General features: G+C 33.4%; 1 protein-coding gene across 6 annotated transcripts in view; it reads right to left on the minus strand.

Moving 5' to 3' along the window:
• Positions 1-6,937: 6,937 nt before the first annotated feature.
• Positions 6,938-21,605, minus strand: part of AGFG1 (ArfGAP with FG repeats 1) — an 85,748-nt gene continuing 71,080 nt past the window's right edge. For 3 of the 6 annotated variants that reach the window (XM_051983392.1, XM_051983387.1, XM_051983390.1), the window contains 8 exons: positions 19,131-19,340; positions 16,651-16,831; positions 13,788-13,867; positions 13,446-13,538; positions 10,672-10,719; positions 9,209-9,367; positions 7,933-8,024; positions 6,938-7,624 (listed from right to left, as the gene is read on the minus strand). In XM_051983392.1, coding sequence (XP_051839352.1) covers positions 7,565-7,624; positions 7,933-8,024; positions 9,209-9,367; positions 10,672-10,719; positions 13,446-13,538; positions 13,788-13,867; positions 16,651-16,831; positions 19,131-19,340 — 923 coding nt within the window. In that variant the 3' untranslated portion in view covers positions 6,938-7,564. The remainder of the gene's footprint in view (positions 7,625-7,932; positions 8,025-9,208; positions 9,368-10,671; positions 10,720-13,445; positions 13,539-13,787; positions 13,868-16,650; positions 16,832-19,130; positions 19,341-21,605) is intronic. The other 3 variants (XM_051983389.1, XM_051983393.1, XM_051983391.1) reach the window with 1 other exon arrangement.

Genomic DNA, 21,605 nt, shown 5'->3' on the forward strand with positions numbered 1-21,605 from the left:
CCTAGGATAACTTTTCTGTTGATCAAATGGTTTGATGGTAGGTCTTCATTGGAGCGTTCAAGGGATTTGTACTTGGGTTGATGCTATTGAATGTTTTAAAAAATGATATGAATAAAGGTACAGATGGCTTGCCTTTCAAGTTTATAAATGACACAAAGTAAGACTCACACTGGATGAGTCGGAATTTTTAAATTAATTTCATAAATGCAAGATTACAGATAGGGCTAGATAATAATTGACCTAAGAAAAAGTTGTGTAATGTTTTGTACATTGTTAGTTCAGTCAACAATATATTAGGAATTTTAAAAACAAAAAACAATCAACTCCCCCCCCCCCCAAAAAAAAAAAAGCTAAAGCAATTTAAAGTTTCACTGACTTTGCTCCCAAGAATGGGGAAACATTCTGCTCAGACCATATCTGGAGTTATGTACCCAGATCCAGGAACCAATTTGGGAAAGACTGACAAATTGAAGAGTGCCCAGAGAAGGGTTACCAGTCTGTGATAGACTTTTGAATCTATACTACTTTTTGAAGGAATGTGGGTTTTTCTTCAAGAAAAATCTTGGGTAAACCATAACAATACTTAAATATTTGGAACACAGATTTGGCCTATTCTAATGGAAGCATTGTAAAAGCAATGAGCAAAGGTTTAAAATGTTAAAAATTAATGTGGAATGGGCTGACTCATAAGATAGTAATGCTCTACCAAGTGAGTCCTCAAGCAGACTTAATAAATTTGTTGTAATGAGAATTCTTTTTCAGGTTATGATTAGATGACTGCTGAGAGCCTTACCAATTCCAAAATTTTGTGATATGATTTACTATGAATTTTAGTAAATAATATCTATGAATCTTGGTTTCCTAAAAAGTTCATTTAAAATAAGGATAACACATACAGAGAGGATTATCATATGGTACACATAAATGCAAAATTGAGGGTTGTTGAGTAAGTGTCCCTTAAACTGATAGCTTTAAATGGAGTAATTCTGGGAATATTTCAAGCTCTAAGACTTGCAGCAATAGACAACCACAATGCCTCTATTCCTGCTCCAAAACCCCATGAGAATCCTGGGTATCCTTGAAATCATTCCCAGATTTAGGGTAGACATTTTTGTCTTGTGCCTTAAAAAGGATTGCTGCATAATTAACCTATACTTAGCTGATTTGTATCAGGTAGGAGAAAATTTCATATAGCAACCAAGTAACCCATTTAGATTCCTCCCTCGTTGATACTATGTACCAAAGAGATGTCAAACATCCTATCTGTCGGTATGAAACAGATTAAAATGGAATTGGGAAATATGTAACAAAACAAATAAAAATACAACACAGATAAACATGACATTTTATTTTAAACTAGGTCAGTGCAGCCCACAGGGATCCTCACGTACAGATTAGTGACCCTCTTCCTCTGAATCTGACATCACTGTTGTGCTTTGTGCAGGCCCCCTGCAAAGCACTGGAAGAATTAAACTATCAAACAAGACAGACTCTATGGTTCTTGCCCCAGGTTTTTATTCCCCACTGGGTTCTTCACTTCCCACCTTTGCCTCCTTCAATCACTTCCTGAAGGGCCCAGAACAACTCTCCAACCAAGCCTTCTCAATGTACAGATGAAGAAACTGAGGAAAAGCAAGGAGGAGAAGTGATTTATTCTAAGAGCACAGTTCTAGGATATAATAGCAGAACTGGGGTGGAAAGACAAGCCTTGTGCTTGCAGGCCGGGATGATTGCTCCTACTATTGATGCTGCTTTTGACCTGGATCATGCTTCTAATGCAAAACCAAGAAGGCAGTGGCTTATCTGCCCTCTCATCCTACTGTATCTCTGCAGCCTTTGCCCACATTATCTCAAATGCAAACAGGATCAAAGATCAGTGCAACAAAAACACCCGTTTCTTCTTAGCATCCAAAATACACATTTTCCTTGCTTAACCTCTTAAAATTCCACCTTAAATGTCACTGCCAAGGCAGTACTTGTTTGCCTTGTGGTTGGATGCCAACGTTCCATTTTGAACTCAAGCTCTTCCTTGTGTATACTGTCTTCCCCCCCCCCCCCAAATACACTTCCTTTTGATTAGAACCAGATTCTCTCTCTCCTTTCTCTCTTTCTCTCTCTCTCTCTTTCTCTCTGCCTTTGCTTATGGTTTTACACAGTGTTCAAATAAGCATTTTATGAAGGGCCAACTATGTGCCTAGTTCAAGGCATTGGGAACATAAGGACAAAGCAAGGGCTAGAAAAACCAAGAGGAAGCACTGCTCCAGGGCTCAGAAAATGCCCTTTTTGGAGGGCTGGAGTCCTGATAAGATTTCAATAGTCAAAGAGGGAATGGAAAAGTATTCAAGGTGAGCCAAGTGGGGGGCCCAGGGTTCAAATTCAACCTCAGGCTCATACCAATTATCAATTGTGTGATCTGTATGACCCTGGGCAGTACCTTTAAGCTAAGCCACAAGATAGGGGAAATAATAGCACCTAGCTCTCAGAAGAGTTGTGAGATAAAATTAGATAATAGTTGTAAACATTAGTTAATCTAGACATTAAAGAATTATTTAAGTACAATTATCAAAAATGGAGGCAAGTGAGTAAAAGGATGCTCTGAAGAACAGTAGGACAGTCAGCTTGGCCAGAGGGATAGTTCCTACAGGGAGATTAGGCAAGAAAATGAATGATAGATTACAAGGGCCTTGATTTTTATCATTTAGGCAACAGGAAGATTTTTAAGATTTCTTCATAAAAGAGTGAAGTGATTTTTAAGTCTTTTTTTAAAAAAATTGATGTCTTAGGAAAACTAATGCAACAATGCCATGCAGAGAGACTGAGAGGAGAATAGGAATACAAAGAGCAGATCCAAGTAGTAGAGTTGAGGCAGAGAGTTCATGGAGACAAAAAGAAAAAAACAAAAAACACTAGACCATGTGAAAGGTGAATTGATAGAACTTTAAATAATTCATTACATGAGAAAACTGCAATTCCTATCCTGCCCCATAACTAATAAAAGGTGGTCAAAAGAAAAGAGCATGGTATTTATAATGCGAAAAGGGTTAAGGCTCTCAGATTTAGACAAGTCACTGTATGCTGGGCCTCAGAGCCTTGCATGAAATGATGGACCTCTAAGGTCTCATTCAACTCTAAATTTATAATAACTCAAAGCTGAAGGGGAACTTTTGAGACAGGAAACAAATTCTGTAAAACCAGCCATTCCCACCACCGAAAGAAGTGAAGTCATAAAGTTCAAACATATGAAATCCTCAGATGAAGCAAAAAGTCCCAGGGGGAGGAGGGGAACCCTGTCAAATTATAATTAAGATAACTGATCATGACAGTGTGAAAATAAAAAAGGCAGAGGTAAGCCACTCTACCATACTATGCAGAGACATTATTAATAAATTAATTTATTTGAAATTGTTTCCCATTTACATTAGATGACACATAACTTAAAACAGCAGTGTCTTGTTAGAGGAAAACATTGCAAAATAGTTAACTGACAACACACTCTTAGCAAAATTCAACACATTTACAAATCCATTTTTTAAAAAAGTAAACCTTGAAGTTGAATCTGAAACCTGACAACAAAATAGAGAAAATGAGGAAGGCTTTTTGCTAATAACTGGTTTGTGGTATATGAGTGCATGTACATACATTTCTAGAGTCCTATACTTCTCAGAATTTAGCATGTTTTGGAGATCATAAAAGTCAAAAGGGATTCAGCCGAAAACTACAACTAAATAAATGGTTTTTTGGCACAAAGTGTCCCAGAAACACTTCACATTCCTTGACACATACCCTTCCCACCCTACTCTCCTCTCCTCTATGTCTTATATTCAATTTAAAAGCATATTTTAGAAGTACGTGCTTCACAAAGGACACAGATCAGTGGCTAATTTGCCGTAATTTGGACCAGGGCTTGCCTAGGTTAGGCAACAGGTTTAAAAAGTCTTTTTACTTTCCAAAAGCAAAAAATGTAGCTCTTCAGACACCATTAGTCCTGAACTAATGTGCTTGAAATTGCATGGCTTCAAAAATGATGAACATGTAGGATCAAAAAGACAACCAACAACATGAGTAACATATGTCATGGAAAAATACATATCACAACAATCTTTTTTTCCACATAGTAAACACACCTTTAATTCTATTAGCCAGGTTTTTCAACAACTGAGTGTTATCAGTATTTCCTCTTTCCCTTTCAATAAATGTATATAACCCTAAAATGTTTCTCTTACCTATCAAAATTAGTGCTAAGAAATTATAAAAATGAACAACATAAGTTTTAACAAATCATTCAATTCCATTTTTGGAATGAATTTCAAATATCCCCAGAGAAATTCTTCCCCAAAGCTTTAGGGGTAACAATGTTTACCCAAGGTTCAGCTGAGCTCATGTTCTGGCAAGTTCAGCAGAGTTAAAAGGCTTCAACTAAGAACTCAATGAGAAACTGCACTTGTAATCTAGGTTCACTGCCGAGAGCATAATGGTTACTGACCTCTCCCTTTATGATGATGAGTTTTTCAACAATGGTAAATCATAAAGTCATGGATTAAGGCAATAAAAATAACACATCAAAAAAGGGGGTACCTACAATGATGAAAGAACAGAACTTAACAAATTACTTAAGACTAAGGTATTAAGATATTGCAATGTAATTCAAATACACAAACCACTGTTAAAACAGAAAGGAAAAATTGGTCTCTTATTTTTTACTGAAGGCAGAACCAAAAACTTTTTGCATTGATGCAATAGAGGTTTACACTGATATAGGAAAGAATCCTATAGGAATGTAGCTGAGGGAAGAAATAGAATCTTGACAGTTTCTATTTCTTTTAAAGCTTTACTTTCTCCAAACACCCATCATGATCCTGAGCTTTCTCACTACAAAGCTGTTGTTTACTGACTTCTCACAGAAATTATGTAATTTTGAGTAATGGTAAAATATAATTTTATATAAGAACAAAACTCCCAAAATAGCTCTTCATTAAAAAAAAAATCATTAATTTAAAATTTGTAGTTAATATTTCAAAATAGTCCACAAGAGATTGAATTAAAAAAAAAAAACCACTTGATGAGTAAAAATTTTAGTCTTTAAAATCTTTTTAGTAACAGTTTTGGTTCTTCAGGATATATACGCTAGGTTATTTGAAACCCAATATACAAACTTTTGAAACCAAAAATATTTGCTAGGACCTTTTCCCTAAATGGAAAAGAGATTAAATAGTTCTTTCAACATGTAGAATTCATCTGATATATAAACTGATATAGATGGACCAGATGTGCATATCACACAGTACTACAATCAATACTGTGAAAAGATAAAATACGTTGCTTTAAAAGGAAAGTTAGGAAATGTCCCTGCATACAAGCCAGCTTGCATAGTAAAACTGTCAAGATAAACCAGACATCAATCAAGATAGGCAGATACTGGTTGAACATATATATTTTAAAATCCTACAAGAAGTTACATTTATATATATCTTTAGGGAAGAACTTGTTTTACCTAAGTAATTTTTCTAGGCAATTTATTTACCTATTTACCATTTTAAATGACAAATTTAAATTTTAAAACTATTTTTAGGAGAAATAATTTTAAAATGTATTAAATGTATTATCTTGCCCTGATGTTCAACACTTTACTAAATATAATTTAATTCTCTGAAAACACAGAGCCATCCTTATCAACAATGGCAGTGATATTTCTGAGGGGAAGGACTGGGGAAAAAGAGGGTCTGGAATGCCATGCTTTCTTAGTTCTTGAAGATGATTTTTGGACTTTTTTCCTCAAACCTCACCATGAAAATCACTGTAACTGCTGTCAATGTGACTATGCAAATAGTGACCCTTTTACCTATAGCAAAGATCCATAGCATAGAGTCTATGATCCTGGATGTTTTATTTTAATCTTTCAATTTAATTAGTTTCTTTTATATTCCTATATACTTTATATTACATATTTTAAAATGTTATTCTAAAGAGGACTTAAGCTTTTTCAGATTGGCAAAGGGATTTATGATACAAAAAAAAGTTAAGAAACCCCGCTCTCTAAATACTCAACTCTGCAACTTCTAATCTGTTGTGGACTAGGAAGTAAGAGAACCACATATAGAACTGCTGCATATAAAATAAAGAGTAAATGTTCTTTCTGTTGACCTGAGTTCTCCTCCTATGAGTTAAGTGCATGAAATTTAGTACATGGACATTATGATAACAATAGTGGTGCTAAGAGGTATAATTATTTATTCCAAGGTTCTCAGCTAATGTACAAGATAACTGAAATGTTATAAGTGACTTCCAGATGAGTGAGGCATTACTATATATTATCTAATAAGTATTTATTTGAATGTTAATATTAAGTACTCAATAAACATTATCATCACTGGCTTTCCTTTAACAAGGTATTCTGCATACTGGTCAGCTGTTGGGCATTCTGTTTTTCTTGCTCCAGATACTGAACATAAAAAAATTTTCCTTCTGACAATACTTATCTAATTTGCTTAAATGAAAGTGTAATTATTTCAAACAGATGATGTATATTTCAAATACATTCAGAGAAAATTCTTAAAAAAGAAAAATATTGAAATAGGCTCTATTCTTCCTTCTTACGTTTCATGATTAAATACTAATAAGGTTTGGATAACTACATATACATGCAATTTTTAAAACAAATTGCTAACATATAATCAAGAAACCAGAATTAAGTGATTTTGACCAGCTGCATATAAATGCTTTACCACTGACATTCCTCAATATAACTGTTATAATTGTTTTGTTTTGTTTTTTAAATAAATTTTCCACATGGCTTTCCTATAATTGGTATAAATTTTTATCATAAAGGTTAGCCACGAGAAATCTTTTAAAAACTTAATTCTAGATGTTCCCATTTATCTATTCATATTTAAGGCCACTTTGGTAAAGGCATTGCAGCAAGAACACAGAAACAATAGCATATTTTCTAATATTTATTTTTTTTCACCTGCAAACTGTAGCAAAACATGATCAGCTTTATTATGCAGACAGGTATCCCTCTACATTTTAAAGAACTTAGGCATGTATAAATAGAAGAGCTCTTTAGGAAAGGAAAAAAAAAACCTGAAGAATGAACAAAACCTTCCAATCTTGACTTCAAAACTTCCAGTAGCAATGGATAAAATGATTTAGTTCATTCATTCCAAGAGATATGACAGCACCTTAAAGTGGCTGATCTATTTCTCCAGTAACATTTCTCACATAACAATGTGTTAAAGTTACAAATACTGATATGCACAAATAGCTAATTTCTAAGAAAAAAAATATGTACAGTACTGCAGCATAATGAACGTGGTATCTGCAATAACTTATTAGCCAATTTTACTATACATGATACCGCTACCTTTTCTGCCAATTCACATATTAAAAGATGTTGCCAGAGCCCTCTGTTTTGCACATTTTACCTGGTGTTTAATACACAATGCAGGTTTTTAAAAGACTTCTCTTGTGTTTAAAGCTACATCAGTGAAACGAGACAACAGTGCAAGAGGCGGAGAGATGTTAGGTGACCACAATAAAAGTCCGTTCCAGTAAAGTGTCTCTAAGGCTATAAGAAAGGGTTGGTTGATGAACTTCCTGTAGGAAACTGTCCTGTTGGTGCACCAGCCTAAAAATGAACAGAAGGCAAAAATCAACACAAATAAAATATTACACATTAAAGTACTATAATGACAGCTTCAGTAGAATAGGAGAAGGAAGCCTTTTTTTCTCTGAAGTGTAGCCTGTCCTATTTCAGAAGAGAATGGAGCAAGATGACTTCAGTATGAACTGCTTGGTCATGGCTGTAAGTTCTATTTGCTGGCTTACCAACCGAAAATTACCATCCTTCAGAAACATGCAATTGAAGTTAAATCCATAAGTACTAATGTGTTCAGTTATGTAAAACTACAAAGTTAAGCAGTTAAACTCACTTACCATAAAAGGATTACTAGATACTCCAGCAGCTGCCACTTGACCAAAAGGGGTCACCACTGGTTTGCTTTGTCCAAATGCTGCAAAGCCTGCACCTTATTAAACACAGACCCATCAAATTATAATCCATACATATATGAAAATATGCCTCTATGCTTACATAGTCTCTTAATCAACTACATAGAAATTCCAACGTTAGCAGTAGAGAGTTCAACAAGTAAAGATTTTTGTAAACTTGAGATTCTTCTTCAAATTTCAGGTGTAAAACTTCCTCTCATGTCTTAAAAACAACTCTCAAACTCGAGATCTCCCCAGATTGTCTCAACCACCAAAATATCTTTGATAACCAATCTTCAGAAAATTCTTTCAAACAAAGAGCATGCATTAGGTATCAGGCAGCAGGGATCCAAGTACAAAAGTGAGACATTCTCTGCCCTCTAGGAGTTTATATTGTACCAGATTATCTTACAATTTACTTCTATTGTCAGAGAAAAATTCTAACTTATTATGCTATCAAATTATGTTTTAAAACGCAAGCATAATAGTATTAGATAATTAAATTTTAATTTACAGGTGATAACACAGATGCTGATACACTCTGGTTTTTAACTACAGTCGTTTCATCTTATATTTTCCCTTACGCTATGATCCAGCCAAATCAGAGTTCTCTCTGTCCCTCACACTCCCTTGTATTACCTGTCCTCTGATGCCAACTGTCCCCCAGGTTTGGAGTACATTCCCACCACACTTGTGCTTCACAGACACCCTCATTCTTTCACGAGCAGTTCAAGCACCACTTCTACATAAAGTCCTTTCTAATTACTAGTTCTCTTCCTAGCCTACTACCTTATCAAATTAAAAAATATTTGTAACACTAGTACAGTGCCTGATTCATAGGGGTGCCACTCCCCTTTTTTCTCTTCCCTTTTTTTTCATTTTGTATTATCTACTGCATCTACATATATACATGAATATATATATATATTCATGTATATATGTAGTGTGTGTTTTTTCTTAAGAGAATGAAAGTTATTTGAGAATAGAGATTATTTAATTTATTGCTTTGCATCCTAAACTTCTAGTAAATTGCTTACCACATGGCAAATACTCTTCATAAATAAACTACCCAGTAAAGAAAAGCATTCATAAAATGAAATCACAAATTCTTTTAAGTATAAACTCTCTCAATCTCTCCCTCTTCCTCTCAATCTTTTTTATTTTCTCTCTCAAAGTGATTTCTTAAAAAAAAAAAAATCTAGCTACCCATGAGTCATCTTACCATTGGGTTGCTGAGAGAAAGCTGTTTGTTGAGGAAAAGCTGCTTGGGCTGGGAAAGCAGGCTGCTGGAAACTGCCACTAAAGCTAGTCGGAAGACTGTAGGAGGCAGGCGTTCCAAATCCTGTAGGCATACTCATGGATGCTGTCCCAAATGTTGCCGCTTGTAGAGGGAAAATAATTGCCATTAGACATCCAAAGAAATACTATGCTGGAAAAAAAAAGGATTTTTACTCCTTCTACCAATAGTCAGCATCTCAGCAAAAATGCACTTAACCAGAAATGTACTGACATGAACTTAAATAAAACATAGTATTCTTTTTTTCAATGAATTTGGAGCATTGTGTTTTGAACAGTTCTTAACAATCTATATCCTTTCGTTACCAAAACATTTTCCTGGATAAAATTAACAGAGCAATCACTAGAAACAACCTTAACAAAAACACATTCTTGAAACTTAATATATGTATACATTTATATTCTGACAAATAAATTCATAAAGCTCAAGCCAAAACAACATGCAATTCATGTTTAATAGTGTGAAGAAAAACATCATGTTGCTAAGCTAATGAATGAAGTAACAGGAAAAAAAATTTATATGCTTTATTGTTGTTGAACAATCCAGGGAGAACCTTCTCATTCCATGTATACTGGAAAAAAATATCTGAATAGAATTAAAAAACTAGTGACAACACTTTAAATTCAGAAAAACAGTATTCACACAATGAATTCTACTGAAACTGTATTAATAAAAAGCCAATTTCTTTTTACTCAGACTCTTTATCAACTGGACCATTCAATTTAAAGCACAGTAATGATAACAATATACAATATACGCTGTATTTCTCAGAGCACCTGAAAGCATTTTGTAGATTTTGCCAAAATTTGGCAAAATATAATTTGCCCTAATTTATTTTAGAATGTAACATTTTTCCCCCATCACATCTCTTTACAAATTATTAAAAAGGGGGGAACAGGATGAAATCGTTTTAGAAGCATCTGAATTTAAAAGAAAAAGGAATGCAATAAAAAGGGCTTTTTAAGAAACAATTCATTGACATAACTCTGACAAATACTTCTTGAGAAAGCACTGCAAACCAAAAGTCAAGACATAGACAAATGAAATTCACTGAGATAATAGAGTGCAATGGTTTGCTACATCCAAAAGGTGTCACTCAAGCTACTAAAACAGAAACTTCAAGAAAGACACTAAAGAAGCTATAAGTACAGACTAATGTGACCATGGAAGTAAGCAATAATGCTCCAAATAATGCTTTTTTTAAAATCACACTTTATTATAAGTCATAATTTGAACCTATGCTAAACATCCATGCCCACTCCATTTAAAACATGGAAGAAACCTACTCAAATTTCCACATGCATAGAACTAGAAACCAGCAAGAAGCTTTAACAAGCAAGGAAACACTGAGCCACATGTAGCCTATGTCATCAGCGGGGGCCACCTACCAAAATGAGCATGAGGAAAGACGTGAGAATGCACTGTTCCTGACAGGCCTTAGGGAGAGCCATAAAGAGACCAGACAGTGTCAAAAATTTTAAATTTATGTATGGACAGTCATTTACCAAATCACATTACTTCTATTTTATAAAAGGGCTAATTGTGAATAGATGCCTTTTTAAAAGGTGAAAATCCTTCATTGCTACAAAGAAAAAAAAGGCTTTCTGCTAACTTGATGATAAATATAAGCAGGGTAGGAAAAAAAATCCAGAAAACCAGTGTTATTTTTCAGTTATAAGCCCAAACTGCAGAAATATAATTAGCAGTTTCAATAAGCAGTTAATTAGATGTGATAAATACCATTCTAATAAGAAAACAACTACTAGTTAGAGCCTAATGTTTACATAGGACAATTTATTCCTATCATTGAAATTATGTACCCTGAGGAGTTGGAGGGGAAGGAGGAAGAGAATGTTATATTATACATGTTAAATAAGCCACACACAAAAATGTCTGTCACATTCCCAAAACACTCCGCCTGAAACTCTGTGACTGCTAAAAAAAAAAAAAAAAAACACATCCTTTATACAAGTAATGCAGTTAAAATTTGAACTTAGTACATTAACTTGAAATGATTACATGAGTTATAAACTGAAAAAAATTGTCCAAGCAGGGAAAAAAGTCAAGAATATGGATTCCATGAAAACAAAGAAGTAAAATTGAGTATTAATTTGCATTTATAGTTTTACGATCATATGTACTTATCACCTCTTTTAGAAAATACTCTACAGGAGGGTAGCTAGGTGGCACAGTGGATAGAGCACCAACCCTGAAGTCAGGATGACCTGAGTTCAAATCTGGTCTCAGACACTTACTTAACACTACCTAACTATGCAAGTCACTTTAAACACCCCCCCCCCCAAAAAAGAAATACTCTACAGCACTAAAGACTATTACTATGTGAATAACTAAAATTATTACTTTAACCATGAGGATTTCAACTTTTTATTTAAGTAGGCGGCAAAATTTGTAAAATGTTTTATAACTTGACCTTTCTTTTCCTTCATCTCCAATAGTCCGTATAAATTTTTTATGCATGGGTATTGATATAATATATGCATCTGTGCTGTATGATTATATTTAAATAAAAAACCTAATTTTCTCCTGTGCCCAACTTTTGGATTCTTCTACTATATCCCCACCTGGCACCTTCTCCTCTCTACTCCCTTCCCCTCTGATTTTCAATTTCTTTTTCTTCCAATAGACTATAAACTCAAGCCTTGACTCACCTTTCTCTTTTTATTTCATATATGCAGCTTAGAACGGTTCCTGGCACATAGCAAGCACTTAAATGTTTATTGACAATATATGTTTATATATATATAATATGTATATATTTATGTATTATATACTATATAATTATTGACAAACACATACCACTATCTTAATGTTAAATTTGACTAAATTAATTGACAATAAAAGATGAACCTTAATTAAGAAATATAACTGCACATGTTGACATGAAAAATAAAAAAGATACAGTTGAAAAAGTAATGGAATGTAGTGGGTAAGTTTCAGAGGAGCAGATTTATGCTGCAGACCTGACACTTAATGAGATACTATTAAATTGGTATTAATAATGATCAGCTGCCAGACTATAACTGAAGTAAATATCACAGTATTTTTTCTGATGACATTTTTATATGAATAAAATAACAAAACTACTCACCAAAGAAATTTTGAAGGAAAAAAAAAACAGTATAAAGTCAAAACTTCAGCTTAATGTTAACATCAACCACTCAACATTCCTACTAAATTAAATCTTCTCAAACACAAACACAAAGGTTTGCTAGTAAAGAGGGTAATCAAGTGACAATATTTTAAATCTAATAAAATTTAACATTAGGGTCTTGTTTGGTTGATAGTAAAAATTTAATGACATATTTGACATTATTGGTCTACCTGCCATCTAGGGGAGGGGATGGGGGGAAGAAGGGGAAAAATTGGAACAAAAGATTGTGCAATTGTCCATGCTGAATAATTACCCATGCATATGTCTTGTAAATAGCTATAATAAAAAAAAATTTTTTAAAAAATAAAGAATTTAATGACAGAGAAACACAAAAATGAAAGACAGAAGAAACAGCAGACACTCTTCATCCCATATGACCTGTGCAGGCAGCGCTCGAGATGCTGCAATGGTTTTGGTGAACAGCTAAGATGACATAAATGAGAAAGTACCATATGTAGTACAAACTAAAAAGGATCAAGAGGGAAAAAGAGTGGGAAGTGTTTTTTTTTAAAGGCAAAAAGTGCATCATACATTAACATTTTTCAGTTAAGCATTCTCAAATTAACAAATCTTAAAAGTGGCCTGGATTATGCATTATTATGAATTATTAACATTATCATGTTACATGATTTCCTGATAAAATCCATAATAAAGAGTTTAAATATATTTCAAAATGTAACTTGAAAGACAAATCAATTTTTGCTCCATTAGTTTTCCATTAAGAGTAAATTTCCTTGGTACCTCTTTTTAAAAGCACCTTGGGTCCAAAGTAAGGAAGACCTGAGTTAACAACTCAACTCAAACACTTACTTTATAACCTGGTCTGTCTCTGCTTCTCATCTGTAAAATGGGGATAAAAATAACAACTATCTCCTACCTAAAAATAATATTCCCAAGTGCTTTGCAAACCTTACAATACTGTATAAATACAAGCTACTAACATCTCCCCAAAGAACATCAACAAATACATAAGGATAGCATTTCTCTTACCTGTTGCTCCTCTGGTATTGGTCTGGAAAGGGTTTGTAGATGATGCCACAGAAGGACCAGGAGCAGCAACAAATGGATTTGTGGAAGGTGTAGCTAAAAAGAAAAATATGATATCCAAAAAAATAATCATTCCTTTTCCACAAAAATATTTTATATATTTACTATATAATCAACAGTTTTGTTCAGAGAAAACTATACCTTGGCTCATTAAATAAACATTTTTGATTACATACAAGAGTCTCTAACAAACATTTTTAAATGCATTCTTCTACACATTTATTTGTGCGGTATGTCAGAAATGGGAAAATGTATAAGAAACATAAACCTAATACTTTATGTTACCTCCAAATGGAGCAGGCACACTTGAAGAAGGAGGTTGTGTCTGTGTAGCAGCACCCACTGGTACTGTTCCAAAAACATTGCTGAAAATAAATATTTAAAAAGTCAAAATTGCCCAGTTTAAAAAAAAAGTTTCAAAAATCTGTAAGATTTTAATTATGAAAGGTGATAGTCAAGGAAACCAACTCTATTATACTTAACACAGCTTATGTTAACAGAAGAAATGAACCTATAAATAATGCTAGAACATAAGTCACTAATATGAACTGTCCTCCCATCTTAGTCTTTTTTTTTTAAATTCAAGAGAATCCAAGTAAACTGATTTTACTTTCACTTTTTTCTCAATGCAAGAAATGAGGAAAAAAAAAAAAAGACAACTTGGGATAATAATAATAATAAAAAAAAAAAAAAGACCTCCTCTTCTCCATAATGGCTTGCTTACAGAAAAACCTCAAGTTGAATTCTGTAATCTATTCCTCAGATTATTACTGGTAACTCCCTTAAGTTACCTTGTATTTACTTATCTGTAACCCATGAATTCTCTAAGGATATTTTCATTTTTTCTTGCATTCCATTATTTAGCAGTGCCATGTACATACTAGATACATGGACAAAGTGAAAGGAAAAATTATGAGATTTTTATTGCTAAAATATCAGAATTTGTGCTAGGCATAACTTACTACCTACTATCAGGACAATATTAGCAATATCAATGATTAAGCTGATACACAAGTCCTTGAAGTCAAGAACCCAAACCCTTTCCTCCCTCTACCATATTGGATACCTCCCAGACTGAGAACTGGGAAATTCATTCTCCAAATTCAGGTCCTTGTACACCTTTCTTATTCTAGATTTAATGTGAGGTTAAATTAGAGAGTAAGTAAAGGTACAAACATCTTAAATTCCATGGCTCATTGCTATTCTCCTAGTTACTGTCCTCTACTTTTTTTTTGCCATTTCATACGCAGTCTCACTTACACGAACTACCACTTAATTGATTCACTAATAAATACTTAAAAATCTTTTGCTCCTTCTAACTGACCTCTGCCACTTCTAGTGCTCAAATCCCCATCGCTTCAATATGGCTTCTTTCCTATTTTGGGGATGTTAAACATTAGCTGGATAAAGTCTCAAAATTGAGCCAATTTCAAACACTACAAATTCATGATATATTAAGTTCAATGGGTTTTTACTATTGTCTGATAAGTGTTAATTTCACCCTTATTAATGCTTTACTTTTGTTCCCAACAATGACTATATTGAACTTTCCTCTCCTCCTTTTAATCTTCATATCCTACACACATTTATCAAGTAACCCAGGCCAACAAAGACTAATTTCAAGGAACTCAATAAGGACAAATTGTTTATATTGTATGTGTGGAAATGTAAACCATATTCTAAGATTGTCATTAGTTATTGGGCAGCCCAAAAGAGAGATTGGATTCTGAGTATGATGTGATCCTAAAAAGAAAAAGTATATAAGAAAAGGTAAAAATATCAATTGTGCTATACATGAGGTGTGAGAGCAATTCCTTCACAGAGGAATTAGATGGGGAGGAAGTTCTGAAATCCTACTCATATCAGGAATGGGTTAAACAGTTAACAATACACACATATATACCTAGAAGGGTATAGCATCCTCCAAAATCTATAAAGAAATAAAAGGGGAAGTAAATAGGCTAAGGCAGGGTAAACCAGTGTGTAGATTAATAGGAATGGGATAAAGTGTACAGATTAATGAGAATGAGATTGGGGAAGAGGGAGTTTTAAGTAATAGCAAGGCAAGCTAGTACGTAGAAGTAAAGTAGAAGAGTAAGCAGCGTTAGAAAACAAGAAATACACATTAACAATAAGCAAGAACAGAATTTTTTTTTTAAGTAGATGTAGTAATCACTGATCTCAAAGTAATAGTTTTAAAAGATTCAATCAAAAGAGAGAAATCTATATGACAGCCATATTAATAGTTTTGTGTGTGTGTGTGTGTGTGTGTGTGTGTGTGTGTGTGTGTGTGTGTGTGAATCTGTGCTTAACTTTAGCCTACTTAAAGGTAAAAAAGGTACACAGCGCAGAACAAAGGATAACCTATGAGGAAATCAAATTTAAAAAAAAAAAACTTTTCTGAAATGGAAATTTAAGGCTACTAATTTTCAAATACTTTCATGTTCTCCTGTGGATATGACAGCTTTTTCTTCTATCTTTTTTTATTTTTCCTATTTGTTATTTAAGTTTTAAACAGACACAAACATTAGAAAGATATAAAGAGGCCAATAAGCTCACCTCCTCCATTCCGCAAACCTCAGCAGCAGCAGCATTCTCTCTTTCTACTCACTCCAACCAATATTATCCATTTATCTTGCCTCCTCTCCAGCATGTTACTTCATCACTCATCTCCTTTCTCCTGCATCTTAAATTTCTTACTAATCATTAGCTCCTTTCAATCAGGTAATACATTTCTTCAGCTCTCTCCAAAATATCCTTACCTTTGACTCTTTATTCCTAATATTTTTTGAAAAAGTTGCCCATACCTGAAAGTTTCCATTTCTTCGTTGTCCACACATACCCTTCTCTCCCTCAATATCTTGCATATGGATTTCTGACAGCAAGACTACTTATTCAAATTGTTCTCTTAAAAGCCACTAATGAATGACTGTCATTGCTGAATCTAAAAGTTTATTTTCATCCTAATAACCCCTCGCTTCTCTAACTACCCTGGCCGTAGTTCCCTACCCTTTCCCCAACTCTGACATGTTATTCCTCTTCTGTCCCTGTGCTCCCTCGCTTGGCAAATTTATTTGCCCTCACAGTTTCAATGAGGCAAAAGGTTCTAATGTAGAGTTAAAATATAATTTTGAAACAGAAAAAGTACCTGCTAACATTACTGGTAGAAGTATATGCATTGCTAGAGGTTGCTGTTGAGCTGAAAACACTGTCTAATTCTGCTAGAGCTGCGTACTTGTCTGACGATATACTTGACTGACTTGGCGTTGAAACAGCAGCACCTGTTGAAGCTTTAACTACTGTGCCGAAGCCACTTCCTTGGTCACCACCTAAAATTTTAAAAATTTCTTTTAAAAATATTGACGTAAAAGTTAGCTGCAATTATTATATCAAAGAAACTTTTTTCATGTGCCAATAAATAGTACTTAAAAACTGTTTTTGCATATAGATTTTGAAGGAAAAAATTATTGGGAATGAATAAAATAATGGGAATCAGTTAAACATAAATGTTACAAAAAAATGAAACTACTATTACACAGTATGACCTTAACGATAAAGCAGGAGTGGTAGATCAGTATACACATTAGCTTGGAAAATTTGGAATTATGCAATTAAAACTAAGAAATGTAAAAGCAATTCTATAAATAGCATGTCATCAACAAATTTATATATTTACTTCAGAAATTCTCTTCTAAGGCTGATTCTTGTAAGAAACTATACGATTTGTGTCTTTGTTCCCATGTGCGTGTACATAAACACACACACACACATACACACACTCACACACATATACACATATATGTATATACTATATGGATACCTATGGTATACATACACAAAAACACTTCCTTGGGTGGGTGAATTCCTAAAACATTAAGTATAAAGCAAAGTTTTGTTAATTATGTATTTTGTTATTGACTTCCATTTTGTAATGGAAAAAGAAATGCATTTGGAACTAGAAGCTTTGTCCAACTCTGTCATTTAGTACCTATAATCACTTAATGGTCTTTAGACTTCATTTTCCTCAACTGGGAAATGAAGGGAATATTGGAATAGATGCTCCATTTCATCTTCTAATCTACAATGCTTGAGATATATTCCCATTAGAAAATTTCTGTCCATAAGACTAACTGAAGTTGAGTAATATTGCAGAATTCTTTTAAAATTATTTAAAACAACAACAACAACAACAAAAAAAAAAAAAACCCATCATGAATGTTAAGGTTTGATCAGCTCACTAAATGCAATTATTACATCAGAAACTGCTTTCTTCTTGAGATGACATCTGTAAAAGAAACAACACTACAGGTTTTCTGTTTAAATCTTTAGAAACAAAACAGGTTGGAGGCATTTTTGGTCAGAATTTGATGGAATTGCTTAATCCCCGATGGCAATGTCTTTTAAAATCCCAGGTTTATAAACAAATGGCTTATAATTAACTTTTTCTTCAGCCAAGAGATTTTTGACTAAGGTTAATAACATTTAAAGAAGACTTAATTGTTGATGTCTGTTGAAAAGGTATGACCAAAGGGCTTTCAAGAAATTACACAGCAGCTATTCTTTCTTCTTCAGGATCAATATTAAATAAGGATAACTTTGCAAATTACTTGAAGAGAATAGAATTCCAGTACATGGAGAAATGACTGTGTAAGATTTTTAAATAGCTTCCAGAATACCATCCGAGTAAAGAATAGGTACTATAAAATGTCATCTCTTCATAATTCTATGTTTAATTATAAGTTTTCCTTTAAATTAAGATTTTAAAAAATATAATGGATATTTTAGCCAATTTTCAGTTTTCATAATATAAAACTATGCTACAAACGTTTTGAAATGTGCAAAAAAAAAAAAAAAAAAAAAAAAAAAAAAACCCTGAAGACCAGAAAGTTTAACATTGTTTTACTAGTTAATGCTAGTAAATCATAAACAAGTTTAGATATGAATTAGACAGATTTAGAGACATAATTAAAATATTCTTCAGACTAATGTATTGGTGGTAAAATCTGTCTCAGAATATCATCTCTTGAGTTTTCCAGATGCTAATGTCTTCCATCAATTATGCCATTGCCATCCACTACTTAAATATGATCAGATCTACTTTCTGACATGGGAATTTGGAAACATGATTTATTTACACTTTAGTACCAAGAGACTCTGTACAGCTTGTACTTTAATGACATTCATTTGATTGCTTCAATTCTATTCATGGTTACTATAGTGCCTCTGACAAAGCCATGAAAACAATTAAGAGAACATCAATATGAACACTATTTAGCTAAAGTCTCAAGCCCTGGGTTTCCCCAATTATGACTCTCTGGGTGTTTGTTCCCTCCTCCCCCCATTTAGTTAAATGTGTGTAAAGATAACATCTTAGACACTGTAGTTGTGAAAAATGACTAATGGTACTAAATGAATTGTGTTTAATTCCCATAGAAGTCTTAATTATTAAAATTTAAAATGTCTTCCTTCTTGTTTGAAATGAGATTACTTTTCAAAATTATCTCAATATTCTTAGCAAGGTAAACTTTGCTTTTTCAAAACCAAGAAAGGTATTATTCTCAAATTTAATGAATGTATTTGCATTTACAACACACAAGAACTTGGGGAAATTTTCTTTAGCCTTAGTACCTTGCCCAGTACTGAAGATATTGTCTAAATTAGCAAGTGCCGCATATTTGTCAGTTGTCTGAAGATTAGCTTTTTTCGTTACAGCTTTATTGATGGCTGTTGCAGTTTGATGACTCTGGGAAGAATTGAAGGCTCCAAAATCAGCACTGGAGGATTTAGGGAAGTTATCAAAATGGGCAAAATTAGCATTTACTGATCCCACACTTCCACCTGTAATGAAATAAAAATACTTATATTTTATATAGTCTAACCTCAATAGTCTTAGATATGACAATACAATTGCTTTATTTGAATGTAAACCTACATCCTTAAAGTTCAAGTTTCCTAAGTAGAAATGATTTTCAGCCTTAAGATGACTTTTATATTTTATTTTTCAGGGTGTTTGTAAAATGAAAGGTACATACTTCTACTCTAGCTTTTCATTTTCCTAGTTATCAAAATTAATGTGTTACCTAAGCAGTTACCTTATTCATGAAAGACCTTTCTATATACCAATTGTGCTAAACATACATTATTTTTTAGTTGTCAAATAAAATATTTGGAAAAGAGATAAAATATGCTATTTAAAGTTTTCTGTAAACTTCATGGAGGCACGGTTCAAACAAATACTTAGTCTATTAAACAAAAAATGAAAAATTATTTGGTTTAGAAGTTCAGAGTCCCTAGATTTGTACTAATGTTAAATTTCATGTAATTATTCTAATGTATACAACACACTGAGAAGAAAATATGCTCACGGGGGAGAGCTCCTTCTACACACACACACACACACACACACACACACACACACACACACACTCACTTTATATCTATGTATTTGTATGTAATTTGTATATTACCACTATCACTTATGCATATACAACACACACAAGTATGTGTGCATATTCATATATGTATATACATTATAGATGTACAAATACAGGCATACAAGCACACACATGTGAATACACACACACACACACACACACACACACACACGTCAGCAAGTCACAATGCAAAGAAAGCTGGCCTCAATAAGTTCAAGTTCTACCTCTAAAACATACTAGTCGTGGACCTTAGATAAATCAGGGGTCCAAAAAAAGTCAAAACTATTTTCAAAATAATGTCAAGACACTTTCGTTTCTAATATGAAAATTTCACTAACTATAGCCCACATAAGTGCCCCCTGAAAGATCCTCAATAATTTTTAATATTATAAAGGGGTCCTGAAACCAAAAAGTTTGAGAACGTCTGCCCTTGACAATGATATCACTTCCCAATAAAAAAAAAAAATTACACACACACACACACACACACACACACACACACACACACACACACATCATATATGCACTGAGAAGAATTTTCATATCGATCCATAGAAATTCAAAGCAAACCCTTAATAAAGGTCTAAATTACTGAACTGTCAAAGGTCTGGGCATTTGACAGTACATTTCTAAGTCTTATATACTCCATTCATCCTTAGAATGCAAATCATTCTGACACAGTTTAGTTGAGTCAAGAACAATATCCAGTCAATCAGCTTAAAAACAAGAAAGCAAAATATTTGGGTACCAAGCCAATACTTCTAAAAAGGGAGGAAAGAATTTTTCTTTCAGGAAAAAAATTTATTAAAACATTATCAACAAATTAGAAATTCTGAAACAAATTACTGACAGTTGTGACTTGATGATAGTTTGAGGATATTTTTAAAATGTTATTTGCTGTAGTTAGTTATTTTTCTTTCTGAAAAAGAAGATAGAATCTATGAGAAGATTATATGAGAATTAATCACAATACACAGGGAGGTGAGTAAGGCAAGCAGCTACATCATTAATAGAAAATTCTCTGTTTTATAATAAGGCCAGTAAATGGACCAATGAATCCCAGAAACAGTAGTTAGTGGGAACTTTAGCAATTTAAATTGATGTCTATCAATTTAGATGAAGCAGTCTGCAAGGTGGAGAACAGCCAAGTTATGACAATAAACAACATGGAATCTTAGAAACACTGAGGCTTAGACCATATGGTTCCAGAACTATATGATCTTTAGAGGGAGTCCAAATACCAGTCAACCAACAATGGGGTTGAGTAGTTAACTTAGCCCAAAAAGGAGCAGAAGCAATCACCATGTGCTTAATAAATTATGCTTCAATGAGTCAACCAAAAGCAGAAATTCCAGAATCCAATGGAAAGAAAAGGGAGGAGGGAAAGGAAAAGAAGAAAATGGGAGAGAAGGGAAATGGTGAAAAGCACTAACAGAAAGTTAAGCAGGAAAGGAGGAGAAAGGAAGAGACAAAGTAAAAAAGAGAATGGGAGGAGATTAACAGAAAAGGAAAGAGTAGAGGAAGGAAAAAAAAGGAGCGGAAAGGAAAAGGAGGGAAAAAAAAATAAAGAAGACAAAGGGGCAAAGAAAAATTATTGGTCTCTTTCCAAAGCCATGGAGATTTCTAATAAAAGCAACAATTGCAAAGGTAATAACAGAAACAGTAAAAC

Source organism: Antechinus flavipes, chromosome 3 (genome assembly GCF_016432865.1).
Source record: "Antechinus flavipes isolate AdamAnt ecotype Samford, QLD, Australia chromosome 3, AdamAnt_v2, whole genome shotgun sequence".
NCBI lineage: Eukaryota > Metazoa > Chordata > Mammalia > Dasyuromorphia > Dasyuridae > Antechinus > Antechinus flavipes.